Raw genomic sequence first — 25786 nt, 5'->3', positions numbered from 1 at the left:
TTACATGTACTAAGGAACTTTTGAGTCACAGTCATCTTCATTTTCATTGTTGTATTTTGTGAGTCATTTTCATCAATATGCATATCTGATAGAATTAATATTACTCAGTTCAACCAAATTGAATATGTTAAATGAAGACTATATGTTACAACAAAAGAAAAATCAGGTTTTCTATTTTTAATGACATGTTTTCAGTTTGCAAAATAGGTCAAGTGTTTTGCATGCAAACACTCTAAAGTAGTTTTTCAGTGTACAACTTATGTTATGGTTTTTGGTAGCCAAATTTTCACTCTGAATGATATTTGATTTTGTTATATGATTGTGGTTAAGTTCATTCTCAACTGCAAAAATACAGATTTCACTAAAACAGTATTTACCTTTAAAATAACAGTGAAAAAACCAGAAATGAAACATAATTGTTGTACAAAATATGTTAGTAGTTCTATTTGTCAGCTTTTGAGAACGAATCATGTTTTTTTTCTTCTTGCGTTTTTTCATCACTTTGGTCCATACCTGAATGAAGTTTAATTTGTCAACTTCAAAGCAAGTGAATATTCAAGTTGCATTACATATGTTGACAAATCAAAGATGTTTGTTTTAAAAAAATGTGTTTTATAATATGGAGTTGAAGAAAACCTTTGATCACACGTTTGTTATATATTTCCCGAAAAAACATTTTGGAGTACAACACCAGTCATCACCATCAACAATATTGTTTATAGTACCCAAAAGTACAAAAGTATTTTCCCGTAACAATACAACAAAGTAATCAACCTCTGCTAAATAACGTCATAGTCTTTATAATCTACAAAGGTTTATATGCAATGTTTGCATATTTTGAATCATTTTTATCCATAGCAGAATGAAGTTTAACCTGTTATCTTGAAAGCAATTGAATATTGAATTCAAATAACGTCTTTGTTTTCAGAGTATCTAGTTCAACATAAGCATCTAGTTCAACATAAACATTTCCTTTGTCAAATTTTCCTGATTCTGAGAATAAATTTGGTATAATTTTTTTAATCAATATGTTTTTTGTTTTCATTAATGTATTAGGAATGAAGTTGGATTATAAAGAAAAAATCTAACAGAAAAAACGAATACACAAAAACAATTAAAATAAACAAAGAAAACATGATAAGTGTCAAAGTAAATTTAATTAACAAAAACAAAGTACTTATCCATACTTAGTAGATTAATTTCTCCCATAAAAATAAAAACAATGTACTTTTTCAATATTATTAATGAACTTTTATTCTAAATATATCTTTTGCATAAGATCAAGAAAAAGAAGAGAGAAAAAGTTAGGTGAAGTCACTCCTTAAGTGCCAAAGAAGCAACATAAGATAATCAACTTAACAAGAACAAGTCTTTCAAGTGATTATACAAAACTTAAGCGATAAATGGCAATTGTGAAGCAAATTAAAACTCAATACTCAAGTACTAAATTAACACAGAAGATAAAAATGGATCAATTCAAAAAATGAGATGGCCAATTCTAGTCATTCAAGTCACTGATGAAGCCAAAACAAAATTACACAATGAGAACAAAAACTTAGCTCAAGAGACACAAGCTCCCGAATGACAAGTAACAAACTTAATACAAAAGTAAAAGGTTTCCTTAAAGGAAATAGTGAAATATTTAGTATAATTTGGCAATGCAAGGCCTAAATTTTGTTTTGTTTTGTTTTCAACTAATAACGACACTAGCCAAATGAGGTATTCTTAGTTTCTTATAGTTCAGTGGATCGGTTGGCATACTCTTTAACTAATGCCCCAAAGAGAGATTGCCTCTGAAGCAAGTTGGAAGGTTTATCAAATTCTTTCGCTCGTCCTAATACAAACACAACAACAACAACAAATTCAGGCAACTATGGTCAAAGAACAAGTATCATGCAGAGACCAATGCAATGCAATGCAAAGAGAGTATATACCTGCGTCTACAACTAACACTCTGTCACAGTCCATGACTGTGGGTATTCTGTGAGCAATGCTGATGATGGTGCATGCTGCAAATTCCTCTCTTATGATCTTCTGAATCACACCATCAGTTTGAGAATCAACAGAAGCTGTTGCCTCATCCATAAACAAAAGTCGGCTTCTCTTAAGTATAACACGCCCTAGACAAACCAACTGTCTTTGCCCCACACTCCAGTTCTCTCCGTTTTCCACCACTTCAAAGTTCAAACAAAACTTTCTCATTAGTACTACAACCATCAACAAAACTAAACAACCCAAATAAATTAGGAAAAACTCTCTACCTAAAGAGTCAAGTTTTTCAGGCTTAGCAGCAACAACATCTTTTAGCTGGCAACGCTCCAAGCTCTACCACAATAAAGTTATTAGACTAATGGATTGAAAATTTTCAACAGAAGAGTTAACAGATTTTAATTGCCTCATAACTTACCTTCCATATTTCCTCATCTGTATATTGTCCTATTGGATCAATGTTGCTTCTGACAGTTCCTTCAAAAAGCACAGGCTCCTGAGGAATGATACCAAACCGTGATCTGAGATCGTGAAGTCCCAAGATGGATATGTCAATACCATCAATTATTATTTTTCCGACCGAAGGTTCCACCAGCCTAAAGAATACTTGAATTAAAGTTGACTTTCCACTCCCAGTTCGACCCACAACACCAACTTTTTCACCTCCATTAATGCTTAAAGTAATGCCTTTGAGCACCAGAGGAGTATTTGGACGATATCTGACCTGTTCACCAGAAGCTCAAGTCATCATGATAGTGTTGCACAGTGCAAATTAGTAATGGAAAACTCAAAATTAGAAACAATGCTCAGGTTAGTAGCTTAAAGCAATATAAATCAATGAATTATTTTGCAAAACATAGGTGCTTTCATATGTAAAACAATCAATTTGTTCCTACTCAAGTTACCTGCAAGTCTTTGATATTTACATTGCCTTGACCTGGCCAATTTGAAGGAGGTACATGATCCTTGATATTCCATGCTGGTTCCGATGGAATATCTGTAAACTGCTTTATCCTCTCGACAGACACCATCTTGTTTTCTATGAAACAACTCATGTATACAGTCCAGAACAAGACCGCATTTAAGGACAACCCATAAGAGAGAGATAAACCAACATTTTCTGCATCAACCAAACCCACCCAGTCAGTTTCATTATGTTAATAAAATTGACAACGGCACAAATATTAGTCTTTTAAAAAAACGAGTTTCATTATAAGAATTGATTAATTTAAAGAAGCAATATTGTAGTGACATTGTGTAACTAATGTCACTTGAAGTTTAGATTAGATTTCCTTCAGAGTCGGTTTACCTGGCTTTATGACACTACTGGGTAACATGATCATGAACAAGGCAGAAATGCAAAAGACAAAGCTTCCAAGCAACTCTAAGCGTACTCCCAACCACACATTGCAGCTATAGTTGTGGAAATCCATACGCAAATTAGCATTTACCCGTTTGCGATTTTCTCTACAAAAATTCCTCTGTTGTCTGAATGCACGAATTGTCATGACCCCAGCAATGCTTTCAGAGAAGTGATGAATAACTGGTGCTTTGGTAATTGAATCCAGACGAGTTAATTCACGAGATGATGCTAGATAGTAACCCTGGAAGACCATAAATGAGATAGAAAACACAATTTGTTAACATAAAGTATACAAGACACATTTAATTGAGAACAAATTACACTATGATTACTGACTAATAGGGATATTACTTTATCTATATTATGAAGCACGACCGGTCAAAACACTCGGAGAAACATATTGGAAGTTATAGTATAAATCCATTTATTCACCTTACTAGATTAAACAAATTTTCGGGTTTTGCACATTGGCAATAAATGGTAGAGTATTTCAAAATCAAGTAATAAAATTCATACCCGATACCAAATATTCAACAAAATAAGAGGGAATATCAAAAACACTGTTGGCCATGAATTTTGAGAGGTGACGATCAAGATGCTGAGCACTGTAATGTACATGGCAATAACAACTCCCATGAACAAGGGGAGTAGGACATCAATATTGGTCTGATCAGAGGAAGCCTGTGGAAGTTAAGAAAAAAAATCATTATAAGTGTGTGATTAAAATGGGAAATGTAAAAGTTTATATCGATAAGGATTAGACTCTTGAATATACTGAATGTTTAACACAACATACTTGGGCACTAAGGTTCTTACCCTACTTAGAATTCTCCCAGAAGGAGTAGTGTCAAAGAAAGACATAGGCGCATGCAAGATGCTACGAAGAATTTGTGTGAAGAAAATTTGTGCAGTCTTTAGCCCCAGGAGTGTAAAGAGGTAATATCTCGTCACCAACAAGATAACCGAAACAGCGGTAATAATTGCATAGATGGATATGAAGAGAGAAGGGTTAAACATTCCACTTTCTTCTGAGGTTTCATACGCCAGCCAATAATCACTTGCCATCAAAGACCCTTGCCATAACAAAGAAAGAACCAATACCAATGTGATGCCCCACCACCCAAAAGCCTCAGTGCAGTACAGTTTATAGATATGTAAGCTCACTTTGCCGGTTTCTCTTTCCTCTTCTTTGATGAGTTTAGAACTTTTCTTGCTAGACTCGACCTGCTCAAGAGAATTGCTTTCAGCACTGGTTCCCTTGTGAATAGAAGTCACCCCTGGAGATTTTGTTGGCCTGTTCAAATTTTCAGCAGGCATGACCACACTCTGCTCTACCAGTTCCATGGAGGTCTCATGAGCAACCACCAGAGCTTTAAAATCCAGTCCAGAATCTACTAGATCATCGTACTTTCCTGATTGGATTATCGTACCGTCCCTCATCACCTTTTGCAAGTACATACATAAGTTTTAGAATAACTCTCCCAATCAAATTGAAGATTACAACAGACGAAGCATAACTGCATGAGCACAAAAGACTTACTAATATTTGATCCACATTATGTAGGAAATCTACTTGGTGCGTAACAAGAAGAGTGGTCTTGCCTTTTAGAGTTCCCCTCACACATTCCTGTATAAAAGACATACGATAAACATTAAAAGGCACATATTTTGTATCTCGAGTTTGTTTATGGATTCGAATGAATCACATCATCCGATTAACATTTGAGTCATGACAAGGTTGTGAGTTCAACCCACTCAGTACAACAATTCTATGAATATTAGTTAAACTCTTATGCAACAAACTAGCACAGAATGAGTAAGATTATATTTAAACATAATGCGGAGCAGAACACTTGAACTTTGAGAATAGGCACCTTAAATATTTCAGAACCAGTATGAGCATCAACAGCACTGAAGACATCATCAAGAAGATATACATCACAGTCTTGATACACAGCTCGGGCAAGTTGTATACGCTGCTTCTGGCCTCCACTTAGGTTGATACCACGCTCTCCAATTTCTGTCTGATCCCCATAATCCATCATTTCCAAATCTTTCTCCAAACAACACACCCTGATAACCTCGTCGTACCTCTGTCTGTCCATCGGTAAACCGAAGAGAATGTTTTCTTCAATGGTCCCGTTTTGAATCCAAGATGTTTGTGCAACATAAGCAACACTCCCACAAACCCGAACCTTCCACACAGATATTTTATCACTACGATCAGACTTAACTTTAAACATCCTTAAATAAAACAAAAAAAAATGAATTCAGAATCAGAAAAATCCTACCTTTCCAGAAATCTTACGCAACTCTCCAAGAATTGATGCGAGGAGAGAGGACTTTCCTGACCCTACAGTTCCAACAATTGCCGAAACATTCCCCTTTTTTATCTCGAAATTGATATTTTTCAAGTTCTGTTGCGTGTTATCATCATCCCAACTAAAAGTCCCATCTATGATTTCTACTGCTGTTTGTCCACCACATCCTTCCTCTCTCTCAATTGAATCATCCAACAATTCCCTGCTCAACATGAACGTATCTAGTCTGTCCAATGATATCAATGCTTGTGAGAGAGATATCATAGACTGTGGGAATGTCCTAATAGGCTCCTGCAATATCTTGAACACAGTTGTTGTTGTGAAGACCGTAGCAGCATCAAGTTGAGCTCCCAACAAAATAGCCGTTCCAAACGTGAGAGTTGATATCAACAAGGGCGCGCTCCACATCACAACCATATTGCCACATAATGAGAACATCAACTTGGAGAGCCATCCAAACTCAGTCTGACGGAATCCCGTAATTCTCTGGTCGAAATGTTCCTCCCAGGCCTGAAACTTAATCACACGCATGTAATTAAGCGTCTCATTAACAGCTTTCATTCTCGAGTCACGGTTCTTCATCACATTATATTGGAAGCGGTTGTTCCTACGGGTATTAATCACAGCAAGCACAAAAACACCAAGAAGACCGAGAAAAGCGGTGATCACTGAGACACCAAGACAATTGTAAAGTAGAAACAAGCCAATGGCAACCTGAAGTGGCATCATCCACACAGCATGTAACTGAAGCATCATGTCAGAGAGTTGCTGGGTATCAACAGCCATGTAATTCACAATGGTCCCTATCCCATGATCCTGCCGAGCAGAGAATGATAGCTTTAACCCCTTCTCATACAAAGCGGGGATAAGAGTGCTCCGTATAAGCGTCCCAATCTTCTGAGATTGGAAGTTGAAATGATGAGTACTCACAACTTCAATGAACTTAGCAACGAGAAGAATCAACACGAGGTAGTATCCTTCATATTCAGAGCTTCTCTTCCCTGATGTGAAATCCACAAAACTTTGTATCAGAACCGGCCCCACAAACATGACACAGAGCCTAATGATTGCAAGCACGACACTGAAGACCAACTCCTTCCAAAAGCACCGTAGCAAAGTCATACTAACCAGGTGCTTCGATTTCTCGTTTGATTTAGGCCATTTTGATTCAAAAATAGATGACATCCTCTCAGCTCTATGCTGTGGAGAAAGCGTTGGAACATCATCAGTCTTCAGTGCTGACTTGTACCCTTTACGCAACAAGGGATTTATCCAAATAAAAAAAACCTTAGATAATATAGAAGCTGAAGCGAAGCCAGTGACCTCAGACTTTCTCTCACTCCCATCATACAAGTTAGTTTCCTCCTCAACAAGCTGTCGAGTTTCTTCTGTGGACAAGACAATGCCGGTGGATCCTTTTACCGCAGCAAAAAAAAGAAATAACGACAGAGGGAATGAAATGAAAGAGACCACGTCATCCACCTTGAAGTCGTTGCTTTCATTCACGTCCACCACGGCCAAACGCATAACCGCAGACACTGTGAACAACGAAGTGACAAAGAAATTCACAATCCAATAAGCACGAAGCGCAAGAGGGTGTGTAACAGCTTCAAATATTTTCTCATGGATGATTAAAACGGCAAGCACCGCGTGTGTTATGACCTGGACTAACCAAAACACGTCCTCAACTTGCTTCCAGAGCACCTTGGAGGAACTGCTAAACGTAAGAACGGTAGCAACCGTGTAAAGTATAGTCAAAACAACCTCTGCGGTTAAGATTAGCTTGAACCGAATAGTTAAGAAAATGGATCTGCTATTTCTGACGAGTGGTTCGTTGAGATGAGTGCCGAAACCTCCATGGGAGGTGAGCCTTTTCCAGAGCTTGGTTACAGTAAACACGAAGAGAAACAAGAGAAGCACGACATCCACGAAAGATAATATAGCTCTTTGAGGACATGGTGAGAGGAAGAAAAATCTCAGCCATTGAAGCATAGCTGAGATAAACATGTCCCCTGAGGTTTGCTTCACAGGGAATGCACACGAGAGGGATTGTATCCACGCCGAAGATGAAAAGAACATGGTTGTTTCTGTCCCTAGGAAAAAATCACCTTCGACTATGTGAAATAGACCTTAGACCAGAGAACCAGAGCTATGTAACAAAATACTATTTAATTATTAAACCCCGCATCAGGCAAGAACAGTAAAAAAATGAGACCAAGTTGCACCAACAATCTTGAGAATGAATAATGTGTGGTGTGGTGCCTCACAACAACTCACATCACATTCTAGTGGAAGAAAAAGTTTGAAGTGCGACGGCCCTTGATGAAGGAAAAACAGTGAAGGTTATGATTGTGTTGTGTGAAAGATGTTCAATTGAAAATCTTATCAAATGGATAATTTTTATACAAACAGTGACGTAGTATTGATATCAATTGATGGTTGCCATGGATTGGTGGTAATCTGTGATAAGAGTGATTACTGTTGTAATTAGATAAGTTCATGCAGCAGGATCAATGCAGTTGAAGAAAAAACTCACATTTCTCTGACACCTTGTCCGAGGGAGAGGATTGGTGACCCTATATTTGGTGAGAACCTAAAAGAGAGATAAAAGATGATTTTGAAAAGTATAAATTAGGATTCGAAGAACAAATGAAGTAATTTTCTTATATTCAAAAAGTTTTCTGTAATCATCCTTTGGAAAGTGAAACTTTATGACCATATATGCAGCTTGGTAGCAGAAAGCTGTAACCTGTATACGGAGCGTTCCTTTTCAGCAGCAACAACACGTGAAGATGAAAATGAAATCGTATAAGTGAAAATGGAAACGTTCAAATCAAAATGCAGAAAGTAGAGTGAATTAAGGAGAGTGTGTCATAAAAAGAGGAAAAAAACAAACATGTATAAAATTAAAACAAATAATTATATCTTATGAATGCTCTTGCCCTTGTGATTAAACTATTGAAAACATGAATTAGTTCAACCGAGGAAATAGAAAAGTGTGAATCTTGTATATTTTTTCTTTCTATTCCAAATCATATTTCTATATAAGCTTAGTTTTTATTTCTCTTTCATTAAATATTTATTTGTTTTACTAATTTTGACTAACTTTGTTGGTTTTCTGATGTGAAAAGATATTAATTTCTCATAAATTTCTTTTTTCCTGTTGGTTACCCAAGTCAACACAATCTATCAAAACATGGTCCAGATGTTTATTGGCAGTTCTGTTGGATTGGAACTACAGTTCACGGAATATCTTTAGAATGTGAGCCATTAAGTTTTTGTTTTTTTTTCTGGTTCTTCGGTCACCACATGTGTTTGGTTAGATACATTATTGTTGATGTGAAATTGGAGTGAGAAAATGTTTATGACGTTTGGTTATGAATTTATGGAAGAGAGAGTTTAGGTTAAGGGAAGAATGACAACTCTTATGTGCTTTCTTTGGATTTAAAGGTACTTTTGGGAGAGACTAATTGGTGATGGAAAAAAAAGATGATAGATTAAGGGAAGAATGACAACTTTTATGTTTTATTTGAATTCGAAGATAAATTTTTAAGAGTATGTTTAGATCGAAATGATTATTTATTTGAAAAAAAAAATGTGTTTGTTTTCGGTCAATTAAGATGAATGAAAGGTGATGGCATCGTCAAGATTGCGGAAGAAAGGCAGAGAATTATGAAAAAATTTATACGTAAAATTTAAAATAGTAATAATATTATAAATAATAAGAGTAATTAAAATAAATTTTAAAATAATTATTATTATTATTATTATAAACAGTAATAATAAATATAAATTAAAAATCTAATAATAATTCAAATAAATTTATTAAATAATAATATTAACAATAAAAAATTATAAAATATCTTTTATATGTAGGTTCAATTTCCTATCTAGCACTATTTACCCTTTTATTTCTCTATTTATCACCTTTTTGTTTTTATTTCCCTATCTAGCACCCTTTTGTTTTTATTTTCCTATCTAGCACCATTTCAAAAATAAATAAATAAATAATAAATTATTATTTTTTATAATTTTAATTTTGAATACATTAAAAAATAAGTATTTTTAATGTTTAAAATAGTTAGAAATATAATTAATGAATAAAGAAATGAGTTTTTACAAAATAAAAATAAAAAAGTAATAAATTAAAAAAAAGTAGTTTAATTTTTTTTAAAGAATGAAGAAAATAAAAAATTAAACTCTACAACAACGTAAAAGTTGAATATATAAACATAAATTAGTATTTATTTTTATTATTATTAATGATGTAATCATGTTAATTTCAAGTAAAAAATACATGACATAATTATAAAAAAATCAAAGTCAATTAGTATTAATTAATATTGAACGCACCAATAATATTGAAGTGTCTATCTACCCTAAATGCAAAATCCTAAAATTGCTACACTTAATGCTTAAAAATGAGAAGAAGAAAAATGTAAAAATAAATAAATATAGAAAATAAAAACAAACAACATTGCAACAAATCTTTCTTTCCTCCCGGCTATTCACTCATGTTACGAAATACTATTTGACGGAACTCAAAAATGAAGAGTATTGGCATGCATACACTGGTCAAATATTATGCACAAGTTCCGACATGAAAATAACCTCAAATAGGAGACTTAAGTCAAGTCGAATAAGAACTGATATGGACATAAGAGAACAACATGATCGAACAAAAAAAAGTCCATATTGTCAAACATCAGGACACACAAAAAGAACATGTCCCAACATTATTGGATTGTGCACTTCTCGTCATTAAATATGTTTCATTTCGCACAAACTATTTAATGTATCATTGAAGAAAATATTAAATGAATGATCATCTTTCATTTATTTTTCTTTTTATGATCAACATCTGCTTAGTATTCTCTTATATCTCTTGTCTTTATCTTGTTTGGATTTTTTTTTTTATATCTTGTATATTTATTTTATTTTGTTTTGCCTCTATTTTATATCTTGTATGTTTTTAGTTATTATTTTTTTCTGCCATTGTTTATTTATTTTTGTTTTTTGTTTTTATTTTATTATTGCTATTTTTATTTTCTATACTTATTTATTTTTGCATTTTTTTCTTCTCATTTTTAAGCATTAAGTGTAGTATTTGCATTAGTTTTTTTTTAGGATTTTGCATTTAAGGTAGTCACTTCAATATTATTTGTGTGTCTATTATTAATTAATACTAATTGACTTTGGTTTTTTTATAATTATGTCCTGTATTTTTTACTTGAAATTAACATGATTACATCATCAATAATAATAAAAATAAATATTAATTTATGTTTATAGATTCAACTTTATGTTGTTGTAGGGTTTAATTTCTTATTTTCTTCATTCTTAAAAAAATAATTTTAAACTAAACATTTTTAATTTATTACTTTTTTTTATTTTGTAAAAACTCATTTCTTTATTCATTAATTATATTTATAACTATTTTAAACATTAAAAATACTTTTTTTTAATGCATTTAAAATTAAAATTATCAAAAAAATAATAATTTATTATTATTTTATTTATTTTTGAAATGGTGCTAGAAAAGGAAATAAAAAATAAAAGGGTGTTAGATAGGGAAATAAAAACAAAAGAGTGTTAGATAGGGAAATAAAAGCAAAAAAATGCTATTTAGGGAAATAAAAGTGTAAATGGTGTTAGATAGGAAATTTACCCTTTATATGTATCTATAATAAAATAAAAATATTAAATAAATTTAGGGCTTGGTATTAATAAAAAAACACTAATAATTAATAATAAAAAATTTATTTATAGTATATAAAAATAAGTATACAAAATTTTAATTATTAAATTTTTTAAAAAATATTTCCTTTTTAAAGATTAGTATAAATTTATAATTTTACATTCTAATATTTTTTAAAAAAAAAAAATCATACGCATCACATCACTCATCAACTTTAATAAATTTTCTCTACAAATTCACTCTGCATACCTTAATCCAAATAATATAACTTTCTTCACATCTTTCTTTAAAATATATTCAAAATTACTCTCTCAAATCCTCACATTTTTTCTCCCTAATCCAAACACACCATAAGAAAAATATGATAAGAAATTAAGAGAAAGTTTATAAAAGTTAGTGTATGATGTGATAAGTGTGATTGATAAAATATTTATTTTTTGATAAATAAAAGTGTAAGATTACAAATGTATCATTGTAGTTAAAATTAAATTAAAATAAAATATGATTAAATTTTTTTATGGAAAAATATTTTTCAAATTTTTGACATATATATTTTGTACAAATAAAATTTCTAAATTATTAAAAATATTAATAAATATAAATCCTAAATTATTTAATATAAGTAAACAAAATTCTTAAATTACTAAAAATAATAAATAAATACAAATTAATATTATTTAATATCAGTATTTAAATAAAATATAAAAATAAATAAAATTCTTAAAGTATTTAAAATCCTATACAATATAAATATAAATTATTTATTATCAATATTTAAATAAATATAAAATAAATAAATATTGCACTTTATGTATGGTTGGAAGAAAAAATTTTAAACTTTTCAAAAGGCAAAAATATAATAACATTTTGTCCACGTAGACTTTTTCCGCAATCTCTTTAAAGACACGAGGAAACAAAATTATTTCTTTGCAAATTTCCTCTCAAATCAACAAATAAAAACACACCTTTTTCATAAGCATGAATAGTGTTCATGCCAAAAATAAGACACTGTGTGTTTGGATTGAAATTTTTTTTGAAAGTGAATTTGAAATCATTTGAAAGGAAAGTGAAATTGTTTGAATTGAAGATATGTTATAGTAGATTTGTGAAAAAGTAAAAGTTTATTTAAGTTGGTAAGTAATAGGATAGTTGTGTAGAAATTTTTAATTTTTTTATAAAGTATAAAATGTAAATTTATAAATTTATATTATTGTTTTTAAAAACATTTAAATAATAAGAAAATAATTAATTAATTTATATATTAATTATTTATAATTAATAATAATATTATATAATAAATAATTATTCTTTTTATTATTATTATTATTTAATTTTGTTAATAATATTATTAAATATTTAATACAAATAAAATTAAGGATAATTTTAACTTTTTTAATGGTATTATGTAAATTTCTAATAATTATAAAATATATATTTAATTATAATTTTCTCACAAATTTTTGTATATTTGTAAAAAAACAAAATCTTTTTACCTCGATTATTAAATTTTAATAATATTTTATTTCTTGATTTTTCACTTTTTTATATCTTTCTTGAAAAATTCCACGCCGAAAAATAATAAAGCTGTTAAACTCCAACTAAGGACAAAAAGAATTAGAAAAAATTAGCTAGGGATGTATTTCCATATTTTTAAATATTCTTATATTATTTTTCTCAACACCACTGATTGTATGAATGAGGCTAACAATTACGTAACCATTTACAAAACTTCTATACAAGTACTTTAATTATCAAATATCATACAATAATTTATATAATTCCATATGACTTTTTCATACCTCATTAGTTAAAACTATCTCATCCTATTTCTTCATTTTTTAACTTAATTAAATTCATTTTAAGCACTGTAAAACATATTATTAATTTTATTAACTTTTCCAAATCAAAACCTAAATCATCTCAATAATAAATAAAACATAATTATAATTTTTCAAACTCAATTAAAATTATAAACAAACTAAATACATTTTTCAACAATACAACCACAAGTCTCTAACCCTTCCAAATAATCCTCATAATATAAAATATTAATTAAGACAATAATTTAACATATTTTTTTCCAATATTTGTGTGACTCAGTCTCAACAGTTTTTTTAACAATATAAATCAATCTACTATATAATATAACATCAAATAATTTTCAACCATATATAATACTCCCAGCAGGTATTGTGATAAAGTCATAACAAACTATCAACAAATATTTAACAAACTTTCAGCAACAAATATTTAACAAACTTTCAGCAACAAACTATTTCAACTAAACTCCAATAAAGATGTTTTAAAATTTTTATAATGTTATACTAATATAATATTTGTAATAAAACATGTATTATGAAAAAGACAGTTATAGATATTTAATTTTCATTTAAAAAATTAGATTATAACCCTACAATAAAAAACTTTCAATTATTATAGTTTAGATAATGAAAACTAGAAAGTTGGTTAATGAAAAATTATAATACAATGAAAAAAGTGTAAAAAAAATATAAAAAATAATAATAAAATTCAATCTCATCATCAATTGTTACAGACTATTAACAAAAAAATAATAATTAAAAATAAAAATAAGTATGAAATGAAAATAAAAACTCTTCTGGTCCCAAATAGTTTTGGTCTTCTCTCTCACTTTATTTCAAAACATACCAGCCGTCCCAATCTTCTAGATAAAACAAAAAAAGTGCGGAATCTACATAAAAATGAATAGATGTTTATATTATTTTTTTCAAAGGGTGATTTTGAGTTGAAAGACAAAAAGTTATGAAACCGACTTAAAATTATATTTTAATATTTTTTCTTAGATACCAATGCAGTCCAGTTGTAATTTGATTTTTTTTTATAAATTTTCAATGTAAGGTTTTTATATCACACATATAATTTATGAATTAAAGGAGTCTTATTTATGGATTTTGTGAACTATCGTACCATATTAGTAAGTTTAATTTAATTTATTTTTTATTTTGATTATACATTATTTTAATGTTTTCATATAAATAAATACTACATTTTTTAACATATTTATGTAGGTATATTATTAAAAATACCTACCTGACAATTTAAAATAACAATATATGAAATATATATATATATATATTATTTTAATTAATATTTTTAATATATATTATTAAAGTTGTAAGGTTGGTATATATTTTTTTTTAAGGTTATCAAATGTATTAATTTTTTGTAAGAAATATATTGAAAATGAATAAATCCTACCTGCCGTTCTACTTTCAATTAGTTGAAGGCAATTGCTTCCTGTACCCGATCAATTATGATTGGCACCTGACGAATTTTTAGAAATTTCATTGTGTCCTTCTCTTTGAAAAATAGTGTATGGTAAGTTGTAAAAGGAACTTGATTTTCTTTGGATGATGCTTTGAGATGCAGAATAGGAGGTTTTACTGGGGTTGTGCTCATATATCATCATCTGGAAGTAGATATTTTACTCCAGATATGAAAATGCGCACAACTATATTTCGCACACAAATATCCAGAATCCGTTCACACCCTTCCGAATGAAACCATCGCAGTCCACGACTGCTACCTTCCGCATACAAACATCCGGAAGTGATTTAAACACTTATGAATCAACATATCCGCAGCACACAACTTGATTCCGCACAACAATATCCAGAAGTCACAAAATGATTTCCGCCTAAAAATGTTCGCAACGCAACGCACACGCACACTTTGTCTTCTCCGATACCTTCTCTGGTGCCTTCGCTCACGGTCACAGATGATGCTCAAACCTTCATATAACAATGGGTGTGTGATTGGGTGCGAGAATGGTAGAGACGAAGGGTGTGTGATTGGGTGCAGGGAGAATCACCCTTAGTTGAATGGAAGAAGGACTACTTCCTGCACCTCCCTATTCTTCTCCCACCTCCATAAATTTTTATATTTTAGAAATATCTTTCTGCAATATTTTGGATTATGTAATTAAAAGTCTTTTTCCAAATTCGTAATTAGTTTATGAATTATGTAATCCATAATTTTTTTTCTCTAGATACATAATTAGTTTTTGGATTACATAATTCAAAAGTATTTTCTAATATGAGATTACCTTCCGGATTATGTAAGCCGAAAGTTTTTTTTCAAATACATGATTAATTCTTAAATTATATAATCTAAAGGTTTTTTTTCTGAATTTGAGTAACTTTCAGACTATGTAATTTGAAATTCAGAATATCATTTTTTAAAAAATATATTATGGATTACATAATCCATAAAAAATTTATGAATCTGAGATTAGCTTCTGAATTATGTAGTTTTAAATATATATATATATATAATTTTTTAAAATTGCTTATGAATTTTATTAATCTATGAAAGTGGAAAAAAAGATAAAAATGTATTTTCATATTTTGTATTGGATCACACAAGAACATATGCAGGAAGAAACAGGAAACAGTTTGGAAGAAGTGAGAAACGAAGAGGTTATTTGGACCCAGATCCTTGAGATGGGCAACAATTGGGCCGAAAGGGAAATTGGGTTGGGCCAATGTGTTAGTGTGAGATTGCGAGTAGGAACTTCTAGAAACTAAACAAGGATTGAGTGCAGGGAAAGGAAGGTACTAGAGGTCCAGAAGTGTCGTAATTTGTCATATAAATACCGTTTCTTGAAAAGGTATAGGTGTAAGAGGGTTACTTAAGGGTTTCACTCACTCACCAAAGAAGAAACTAGGGTTTTACAAAATAACCTTCCTCTCTTCCTTTTTTCTTCTCTCAATCCAATACCAAATATGAGGTACAAACTATTAACCTTGCATCTTCGTTTCCTACTCATCCCTTCACAACCTGTTCTCCCGTTTTGTTTGTATTGGCATATTATGAAACTACTTTCTTCATTGTCTTTGACTCTGTGTTCTTTTATAATTTGGGTTTGTAATCGATCAAATTGTTTGTTTCTGTTGTTTTGTTTGGTTCAGTTGTTACCGATTTCTGATCCTCGAGATTGGAGAGATCTTCCTACTCAAATATTGTTTTAATTAAAATTACAGTAAACCTAAAATATTAGGGGGCATTTTCAAACTCTAGAGCCAATTGAAAAACAGTATCTAGAGATTGTTGTAGGATGCTTATTTTGTTGCCCTAATTGTATTTGGAGATTCGGGTTCGGCGATGGGGTTATTAGGTTTTGTTATGTCTTGTTTAATGTGATAAATTTGCATCTTGGCTTTCACTTTTTTTTTTATCAATTTGTGTTATTTTTCATCGTTTTCCTGTGAAAAAATTGTGTCTTGCATATGACTTGTAAGTTTTGATGAAAGTGAGTTGTGAGTGTTCGATTTTTTTATTTGTGAATTCAATTATCAGAAATTTCAGCAGTTCGATTTTTTTACTGTCTAATATTTCTTCCCTTCTAATGCCATTTCAAAACCTTATCTAATTGTTCCCCATTATTTGTTTATTAATGCACTGTGTGATGCAGTCGTCATCCCGAGGTTAAGTGGGCTCAGAGAGTTGACAAGGTCTTTGTCACGGTGCAATTGGCTGATTCAAAAAATGCGAAAGTGGATCTTACTCCTGAAGGCGTTTTTACCTTCTCTGGCAGTGCTGGCTCTGAAGACCACCAGTATGAACTAAAACTGGAGCTCTTTGAGAAGGTTAATGTAGAGGTGAGAAGACACTTTTAATTTGTGCTATACCACTATATAGCATTGGGGGCATCCTTAAGAATGTTTATTCCCACATTTGAACAATAACATGTCTTGATAGCTGTATTGCTTTATATGCAATATAATGGAATTTCCAATGCTCATACATGTGTTAATGTCATCATCCAGTTGCAAATTGATGGCTTTGTTTCCTTTCAGGAGAGCAAAATTAATGTAGGAGTGCGAAGCATATTCTGTGTAGTGCAGAAGGCAGAAATTGGATGGTGGAAAAGGTTTCTGCGTGCAGAAGGCAAGACTCCACATTATGTGAAAGTGGATTGGGATAAATGGGTGGATGAGGATGAAGAAGAAGGAAGTGGTATTAATTAATGGCTTGTACTAAAAAAAGAATGTCTTTGCTGAACACAGTATAATTTTATGCGTATTCTAATTCTGCTCATTGTTTGTTGATTAGGTGAACCGGACTTGGGAGGAATGGATTTCTCGGTAAGCAATGTGTTCATTTGATTCTCTTCAAAATCTTATCCTAATTATATTATTTTATATCCTCACTATTTTTTTATGCAGAAATTTGGGGGAATGGGTGCTGATGGAATGGGAGGGATGGATTTCTCTGTACGTAATATGTTCAGTTGATTTACTGTTCTTTTATTGATGTGATATTATATGTTTTGATTAATTATGAATGGTGCAGAAATTTGGTGGTGATGCTATGGATGATATTGATGAGAGTGATGATGAAGGTACGTGTGTGCTAATTTGTGATTGACATTTTTCGTTTATGCTTCGTACTTGGCCATTCATAATAAAGCATGCTCAATTTATTGTGCTATAAGGTAGTTTAAGCTAGTTGTGTTGACTTCTGAGATTTTTCCATGTTTAATTACAGTATTGTGTATGACTATATGTACATGCGTTGTGGTTAACTGTTATAGGAAATAGGAATACTTGGAAAATGTAACAGTTTTTGCAGCTTAATGGCTTTACAGGTAGATGTAGGTCATCTTAAATGTTATATAATACTTGCAACAATTTTTGTTTCCATCAATGTGTGATAGAGTTGGGTTGAGAGTGCCAATTTATAGGCAGCAGTCTAGAACTGAAACAGGGAATTATGCAGTTCTGTGGTAGTTTATTTCTGTAAAGGTATCCTTGCGTCGGTTCTTAAGGAGCTTATAAATTCTGGAACTTACAGTTAAAGCTGTATGATTAGTTGTGATGGAGATTGAGTCATATCACTGTGTATGGCTGGAACCCGTCATGTGTGGAATTAATAGCTCTTTACCTGGTTTGGGGTAACTTCTGACTGTTAATCTGAATTTGAAGTTTTAAATTTCTAAACGAAACTATTTTCAAATGTTAAATACATAATTCGTTAGCTATATTTTCCGGTAGATTTTTTTTTGAGGACAGAACACTGCTAAATCTAAGTAGGTTTGTATCCTTGATTATTGTCATGTACCGAGCCAGTTTTTCTTGATTGTTGCACCACAGTTGAAATACTTAACCTATTCATTCAGTGTGTCTTTAAATGCATGTCAGTTTAGTTTTTTGTTCCATCATTTTATTTTTGCATTATCATCATCAAACAGAGAAGAAGCTGGTGGAGCATAATTTTGCTGTCTCGTGTTTCAAGAACGTAATTTGGAAAAGGGGATCAGGATGATTTATCTTGCATTTCCCCTTGGCATTATCATCAATATGCTGCTACTTGGCAATTTGCCCATATTCCCCTCTTTTATGATTGACTTGGTACAATGTTGTATCAGTCTGATTTTTTGTGATTATAATTATTTTCAATGAGTACAATGCCTATGAACTTTATATAATGTGGAATTAGAAAGATGCGCATATAGATTTTTGGACCTTTGTTTATTCAATTGCTAATTTACATTCTAACTGAAATACTTTTTTTTGCCAACTGTACAGAGCAAGAAGTGTCAAAGCCTGTCGAAGTCGATGCTGCCGAGGCATCAACGGAGACAAAAGAGGCCGCTCCAAGCACATGATGCCGCTGCTGTTCATGACGCTACCGTAGAAGATGCTTTATGAAAATTCTCGCGTGAAATTATCTTTCTGTACCATTGATTGGTAGTTGTTTTTAAAGTACGAGACATTTGTGTCTCACCCGTCGTGGCTAAACGTTTAGCAAGTATTATTATTTATCAGGAAAATGCTCCTTCTAGTTGACTTAGGATATTGTATAATTGAGATTTTATTTTCATGCATGAATGGCGTATCAGGATTCGCATATTTTTAAGTTTTGCATTTTTTTAATCTGTGGTTGTTGATTCTGGCGTGACTGCGAGTTTGCTTTGGTTTCAAGTTTTAAACTCGTTTTTGCTCCCAAATTATCATTATAAAGTCGGCTTGTGCTTCAAAATAGCATTCTTTAATAAAACTATGCTTTTTTTGAAGACCTCTCTAAATCGTTGGTAAAAGACGATATGGTTTTATAAATGAAATATGCTCTAGAATTGCAGTAATGGAGCTCAGTACGTAGTCAACCTTGAAAAGCTTAATCGTATTGGTGGTGATTTGTTGTTTTTTCGTGATTGAGTAGATTTTTCAGGGTATGTACTGTTAAGGGGTCAAAAGATTGAGATGTTCAATTTTGTTTTCGAATTTAACTTCAAAGTTTAACTTTTGTTTATTTGTCATGAATTTCTTTTTAGATTTTGTTATCTACTCTGTTATAAATAGATAAATTTAGTTGGAGTAAAAGCATTTTGAAAATTATTCTTAATATTTTTAATTTAATAAGCGTTTCTTTAAAAAGGTTATAATTTTCTAAGATTATATTTCTTGAAAAAAAAATATTTAGTAGATAATTAAAACAATATTTCTGAGAGTCATACATGTGAAAAAATTGTTATAAATATGGAAGTACAAATTTTAAAATTATTTCTTAGAGTTATACATGTATAATTCATTTTGGTATTATTTGTTTTGTTTAAAATTATTTCAAATATTTAACCTTATTTTTTTCGATTAATAATTTAAAAATGATTTTACTATCTGATTTCTAATAATTATAAAAGAAAATAAAGATATTTTTAATGGAAGTAGAACGTTTTGGGACAGAATCATGGAAAAGTGGACCTCTAACGTTGTATGGAGTTGGAGATTATGGTGACAAAATTACTCTTCTAATGTAATATGAATGACCATTGAATGGAGGTTAATTTACTGATGATACTTTAACATTTATATGAGTTGAATAATCATCTTCTATACTTGGGTGTGAAGAGGTATTATTATATAACAATATAAAATCTTGATAAAATCATTCAAATATGTTATAATTTATATAGTAAAATATTTGAAATATTATGTTAACAAGACTAAATAATCTTGATAAAATCATTTAAATATGTTATAATTCAATCGTAAAATATTTGAGTTGTAATGTGGTTAACAATCGATTTGGTTATATTTATAAAATGTTTAAACTATGTTATGAGTATCTTGGTTGGATGAGTAATAGTATAAGATATTGTTTTATCAATAGGTGACACAAAAACATCCTATATAATATAAAATCTATAAATGATTATTTTTAACAAATTTTGAGTAAAATATGTAGCTTAAAAAAAATAAAATCAAGTGGACCTCATCTCATGGGTGGTGATCAAAGCCCTAAACCCAGGTTTTATGAAGAACGCAATATTGTTGATGTTCCTCTGCAACTCTGACCTGCAGTCTATAGACACCCAACTTCAATGGAGAGCAGTGCGGCCATGGATGTTGAGGAGCAACCTTCACCCAACCCCACTAACGTAAAACGCTTCGGCCTTAAAAACTCTATTCAAACTAACTTCGGCGACGACTATGTTTTCCAAATTGTCCCAAAGTACGTACCTTCTTTTTATTCCCCATTTAAGCTCTGTGAATTCATGCTCAAAATCGATGGAAAATAGTAAAGTTCCCTTCTTAATTCTTAAACGTCACTTGGGTTCCAATTGTTTTATTAATTACAGGGATGATTGGAGTGCAATGGCGGTTTCACTGTCAACGAACGCAGTGAAACTATATTCACCTATGGCGGGTCAATATTTCGGAGAGTGCAAGGGTCACACCGCAACCATCAATCAGATTTTATTTTCGGGTACTTCACATCACCAAGTTTTGTGTTCGTGTTCTTCTGATGGCACTGTCAGAGCTTGGGACACACGCACATTTCAGCAGGTAGATTTGTTTTGTTCCTTTTTTTTTTTTTATTCTAAGTCTTTTTCATGTGTATAAGTAATCTGATGCTTGAGTGTGTTGGATTGGGTGGCAAATTGTAGGTTTCTTGCATCAATGCTGGTTCTTCGCAGGAGGTTTTCAGCTTCTCTCTTGGAGGAACTAGTGGGAATTTAGTTGCTGCCGGGTGTAAATCGCAGGTATGCTTTTCATTGTGGATTTTCTGTGATACATGATTTAATCTAGTGTTATTTTAGCTGTGTCCTAAAGTATGAGTTTGCTCAGATACTGTTCTGGGATTGGAGAAATATGAAGCAAATTGCATGCCTGGAAGACTCCCATGTGGAAGATGTCACTCAGGTTTGAGCTGTTCAAATTGCTTGAATTACTTGTGGCAACAATTTATATTTTAATCGGAAACTTGATCTAATGGAATTAGCTGAAAATTATAATCCTGTGTGAAAAAGGATGTTTTGCTTGGTGACATGCCCTCCCTGAAAATTTTGTTGGGAGAAATAGAAAAGCAGTAATTAGTTAAATTATTCTAATTCCAATATCTTATAAAATTTGTAGAGTAATTAAGAGTAGCAACCAATGGACTTCAAATATTTCTCTAAGAAAAAACTTGAAATCTTGCTAGATTTGAAGACATTAATGGTGAATGGTCCTTTGTAGATTTATGTTACAATGTACTTGATTCCTCATTTTCTGGGTTAGACATTGTTAGTCAGGCTAGTTGGAATTTTTATTTTCATGCAGTAGCCATTTTTATTAGTTAAGCGTGGCTTTAGGCATTACTTGATTGATTCAATGCAAATTTACTACAAATGTAAGATTATTGAAGAAGAATTCTTTAATTGGATCTTGCTTCTTAATTTGGTCTTCAGAAGGCTTTCCATGAATAGAAGTCATGTGAGATGGGAGTGATATTGGTAAGATGTAGGCGCCAGATATTTTATATCTTGATGGCTTTTGTTAGTTTCAACTTGTTTCTTACCACTTATCCCCATCCTCCTAGACCCTACTTCACCATAATTAATGCATCTAGTTTAGGGTTTATGGTAACCTGTTGTAGAATGAAGCAATGAAAATATTTGTTACGTTTTCCACACAAGATGAAGACAATATCAATCCTTTTCATTATAAAAAATAAAGCTCTAGCAAGTGCTATGCTAACTTTTATTCTTTTAGTAAATAAGATGAAATTGATTTTTTAATTATTCAATTCAATGTGATACCTGGATTTATGTTTGCTTTGACCAAAATCTGCCATTTATGCCAGGTTCATTTTGTCCCCAACGAACAAGGAAAGCTTATTTCTGCTTCAGTAGATGGGTTGATCTGCACATTTGATACTACTGGAGATATCAATGATGATGATCATCTAGATTCAGTAAGTCTAGGTTTCAATTCAGTTTCCGCCAGTTGTTAAATCTTGTAAGGCATCTTGATTCTTAATTAAGATATTAAAGACAGCTAAGCTAAGTACTCTTGGATTGTATTGTATGTTAGGTTTCCTTGATTTTATTCTATTGGGTATTCTATTTCAAGAGAATAGCTTTTCTAACTTGTATAGATCGATCAGACCTTCTACATTTTTTATTTTCTTCTATTGCAACTTATTTTTCTCCTTTCTGCAAATTTCTTATTCTCCCTCGCTTTAACTGAGTTTTTCCTTATCTGTGTATCCAGAATCCCAGATAAATACATATCTGTTTGTCTTTGTCTTATCCATCTATCCATATATATATATATATATATATATTATGCAAGAAGAAAATTTTCTGAGTCTTTTTATGTTTGAGCTACAATAAGTTTCTTATACAAAATTATAATTTATCTTACATCAATGTAGGTGATTAATATGGGGACTTCAATTGCAAAGGTGGGGATTTTTGGAGAGAGTTACCAGAAGCTTTGGTGTTTAACACATATTGAAACCCTGGGGTACAGTGAATCTCCATTACTTGTGTTTTTCTTAAAAAATCTTATCAGTTATTCATAGCTTACCCATGCTCTATTTCTTCCTAATGTGGTTGTATTCTGCACATTCAATTTTGTTATTTTTGCTGAAGAGAGAAAGGTAAGTGCATACACAGAAAAAACAACCATCCTAATTACTTTATTGTCACAATCATAGAGTAGTGTGCGTTCATATAGTACTTTTACTATACTGTTTATGCTAATAATTATTATATTCGTATGCTCATAATGTGTTATATGAATTTGCCATATGTATACCAAGTACGAACACTTTCCCCATTTAAAAAAGTTTGATTCCGATATTTCTTTCTTCTGTTTTCTAGTATCTGGAACTGGAAAGATGGTAGAAATGAAGGAAACTTCTCAGATGCACGTACTTTAGCTTCCGAAAGTTGGAATTTGGATCATGTGAGTTCCTCCCACACTTTTATAAGAATATGGTGCATGAAAAATAAAGTCTTTTATATTAAAATAAACAATGTGAAGTGATGTGTAAGTGTAACCATAGTGTATGCAGATGATAATATACATTACGTCTCATAAACAGTAAGGAAGAAAAGATTTGAAAGTGTTATAACTCTTAAAGGTCATCATCCTCCACACTTTTCCTCGCCTTTGCTTCTGAGATATGTGAAGTCTTTTTAATTGAAATCACATCCCTGCTTTTAGGAAAATTCCTGGAGAAGCAAAAGATTATGTGTGTGTATTACATTACATGTCTTGAAATTTCATGCTGTGGATAAAAATGCATGACATTGGCTGAATAAATTGTCTTCCAAAGCAAAACTTTTGTTTTATGTCTCACATAATCCTTAGCCCACAAATTATACTTTACTTGGCAGGTAGACTATTTCATTGATTGTCACTACTACAGAGAATCTGAAAAACTATGGGTGATTGGTGGCACTAATGCTGGTACTATGGGCTACTTTCCTGTAAATTACAAAGGGGTGGCAACAATTGGAGCTGCAGAAGCAATTCTTGAAGGTGGGCACACAAGTGTTGTTAGGAGTGTTTTACCCATGTCAAAAATTCATTCTAATAGTCCTACCCAAGGCATTTTTGGATGGACTGGTGGGGAAGATGGTCGACTATGTTGTTGGCTCTCTGATCATTCCTCTGAATCAAATCGATCTTGGATTTCAAGCACATTGATTACGAGGCCAGAAAAAACTCGCAAGAAAAATCGTCATCAACCCTACTAGCAGAATCCGTTAACTCTAATAGTTCGATACCGAAGGAGCAATTTTGTGTTATTTGCCAATAGTTAGTTTTATTTTCACTGCAACATGGGTTTGAAATGCGTTGGATTTTGATAAAAAAAATATGTATTTGTTGTCAGATATGTCCTCAACTGCATGTAATATTTGTACGTTGGCATTTTACGTAGCCCTTTTTTGTTTTTTCAAAATGCACAAATCACACTATCCATTTTGTAATCTTGTATTTGTATAATGTGATTTTTTTAGTTCTTGTTTAGTAGATTGCTTTAACGATATGGTTAAATTTGCATTTATACAAACTTTCAGGAATTCAAAATAATTCTTAAACGAAATCACAATACATTATTCAAAAACACGTAATCTTTTTTATATTTGTATCAGAATGTGCACCAATATTTGCTTATACACGTAATAGAATTATAGCAGGTCATTGCATAAACAGAGTTATTTAAAATTTAAAATAGTGATATCATAAAACAGTTCCATTTAATTTCATCATAATAATCCAATCATTGTAATTTTACTTCATAATTCATTCATGATACACTCATAGAATAAAATAATATTTACTAAAGGATATATATTAACTTTTTTATTATATCTAATAAATCCTCCTCCAAGAAATTTAATTTAATGTAATCAAAGTTCAGATATCATGTTAGTTCTATGACTTTAAATTTCATATATGTATATCATTCCTGAATTAGTTGAGCAAATTTAACAAAAAATTTCTGCAAATGCTCTCAGGTTTTAATTCGCTAAGCGAATTTAAAATGGCTAAGTAAATTTGTACAATTTCGCTAGGGAAATTGCAATTCGATGAGCGAATGAGAATAATGTTGACTGTGTGAATAGGATTTGTTGAATGAAAATTCTATTTGCCGAACAAATATATGCAAAAACATGTGTAAGAGTTTAAAATGATCAAATTAGCCAACACCAACTACTTAAAACATTGTTTTAAAGTTTATATTAACATATCCAAAATTAACCATATGAAATTCAGTGCTCGATGTACCATTTAAAGAATAATTAAGAATTATCCAAATTGAAACTATCATACCAAGTTTTAAGTGTATAATGAAATCCAAACATTCATCAATTAACTTTATCAAATTCCAATTTTTCTACTAAATATTCCTCAACAAAATTCCCAAGCATACCATTTACATAAAATTTGAAAAATAACTTATAGTGAAATAAAATATTCTTCTCAAGAACGGAACTCATCAATGTACTATATATCTCATATCCCTGCCAAACTTAAATCTTACAATCTCAATAAAACTCATTTCAAGTATTTATTCAATAGCAATTTCAAGTAAAAACACTTTCAATATTAGCCAAATAAATTTCATTTCAATAATATACTTTTAAAAAACAAT

At 31.1% G+C, this 25786-nt stretch overlaps 3 protein-coding genes across 8 annotated transcripts; 2 read left to right on the top strand and 1 right to left on the bottom strand.

Annotated features, from left to right (window-relative positions):
- Positions 1 to 1448: 1448 nt before the first annotated feature.
- Positions 1449 to 8548, bottom strand: LOC137814736 (ABC transporter C family member 14-like). 5 transcript variants are annotated; one of them, XM_068617623.1, is made up of 13 exons: positions 8423 to 8548; positions 8210 to 8266; positions 5644 to 7211; positions 5227 to 5547; positions 4893 to 4979; positions 4169 to 4795; positions 3869 to 4033; positions 3299 to 3593; positions 2895 to 3109; positions 2408 to 2713; positions 2262 to 2325; positions 1935 to 2174; positions 1449 to 1834 (listed from the first exon to the last, which is right to left on the bottom strand). In XM_068617623.1, exons 3-13 carry the CDS (start codon positions 7198 to 7200, stop codon positions 1734 to 1736), a joined length of 3978 nt encoding a protein of 1325 aa, XP_068473724.1. In that variant the 5' UTR covers positions 7201 to 7211; positions 8210 to 8266; positions 8423 to 8548; the 3' UTR covers positions 1449 to 1733. The 5 variants fall into 5 exon arrangements, with proteins under 5 accessions (XP_068473724.1, XP_068473720.1, XP_068473721.1 ...); XM_068617619.1 differs by having other exon boundaries at positions 5644 to 8133; positions 8423 to 8488; XM_068617620.1 differs by lacking the exon at positions 8423 to 8548 and having other exon boundaries at positions 5644 to 8133; positions 8210 to 8369.
- Positions 8549 to 15982: 7434 nt separating this feature from the next.
- LOC137814735 (uncharacterized protein OsI_027940) lies at positions 15983 to 19263 on the top strand. 2 transcript variants are annotated; one of them, XM_068617616.1, is made up of 7 exons: positions 15983 to 16139; positions 16824 to 17010; positions 17209 to 17368; positions 17465 to 17496; positions 17578 to 17625; positions 17705 to 17753; positions 18940 to 19263. In XM_068617616.1, exons 1-7 carry the CDS (start codon positions 16135 to 16137, stop codon positions 19017 to 19019), a joined length of 561 nt encoding a protein of 186 aa, XP_068473717.1. In that variant the 5' UTR covers positions 15983 to 16134; the 3' UTR covers positions 19020 to 19263. The 2 variants fall into 2 exon arrangements, with proteins under 2 accessions (XP_068473717.1, XP_068473718.1); XM_068617617.1 differs by lacking the exon at positions 17578 to 17625.
- A 1322-nt stretch (positions 19264 to 20585) lies between these two features.
- On the top strand, positions 20586 to 24657 carry LOC137814728 (WD repeat-containing protein GTS1). Its single transcript, XM_068617611.1, has 8 exons — positions 20586 to 20863; positions 20991 to 21198; positions 21300 to 21395; positions 21481 to 21555; positions 22478 to 22588; positions 23051 to 23142; positions 23502 to 23586; positions 24021 to 24657. Exons 1-8 carry the CDS (start codon positions 20733 to 20735, stop codon positions 24381 to 24383), a joined length of 1161 nt encoding a protein of 386 aa, XP_068473712.1. The 5' UTR covers positions 20586 to 20732; the 3' UTR covers positions 24384 to 24657.
- Positions 24658 to 25786: the final 1129 nt, after the last annotated feature.

This window comes from Phaseolus vulgaris, chromosome 1, assembly GCF_000499845.2.
Source record: "Phaseolus vulgaris cultivar G19833 chromosome 1, P. vulgaris v2.0, whole genome shotgun sequence".
NCBI lineage: Eukaryota > Viridiplantae > Streptophyta > Magnoliopsida > Fabales > Fabaceae > Phaseolus > Phaseolus vulgaris.
The sequence above is the reverse complement of the archived record's forward strand: the minus strand, read 5'-3'. Positions and strand labels throughout refer to the sequence as shown.

Coding starts and splice junctions, on each gene's coding strand:
- LOC137814735 (XM_068617616.1), top strand. Junction 17,011..17,208: donor TTGAGAAGGTTAATGTAGAG/GTGAGAAGACAC, acceptor GTTTCCTTTCAG/GAGAGCAAAATTAATGTAGG. Junction 17,497..17,577: donor TGGGAGGAATGGATTTCTCG/GTAAGCAATGTG, acceptor TTTTTTATGCAG/AAATTTGGGGGAATGGGTGC.
- LOC137814728 (XM_068617611.1), top strand. CDS start 20,733: ATGGAGAGCAGTGCGGCCATGGATGTTGAGGAGCAACCTTCACCCAAC. Junction 21,199..21,299: donor ACACACGCACATTTCAGCAG/GTAGATTTGTTT, acceptor GGCAAATTGTAG/GTTTCTTGCATCAATGCTGG. Junction 21,556..22,477: donor ATGTGGAAGATGTCACTCAG/GTTTGAGCTGTT, acceptor CATTTATGCCAG/GTTCATTTTGTCCCCAACGA.
- LOC137814736 (XM_068617619.1), bottom strand. CDS start 7,752: ATGTTCTTTTCATCTTCGGCGTGGATACAATCCCTCTCGTGTGCATTC. Junction 3,110..3,298: donor CAGTAGTGTCATAAAGCCAG/GTAAACCGACTC, acceptor TGGTTGATGCAG/AAAATGTTGGTTTATCTCTC. Junction 2,175..2,261: donor TGAAAAACTTGACTCTTTAG/GTAGAGAGTTTT, acceptor TGAACTTTGAAG/TGGTGGAAAACGGAGAGAAC.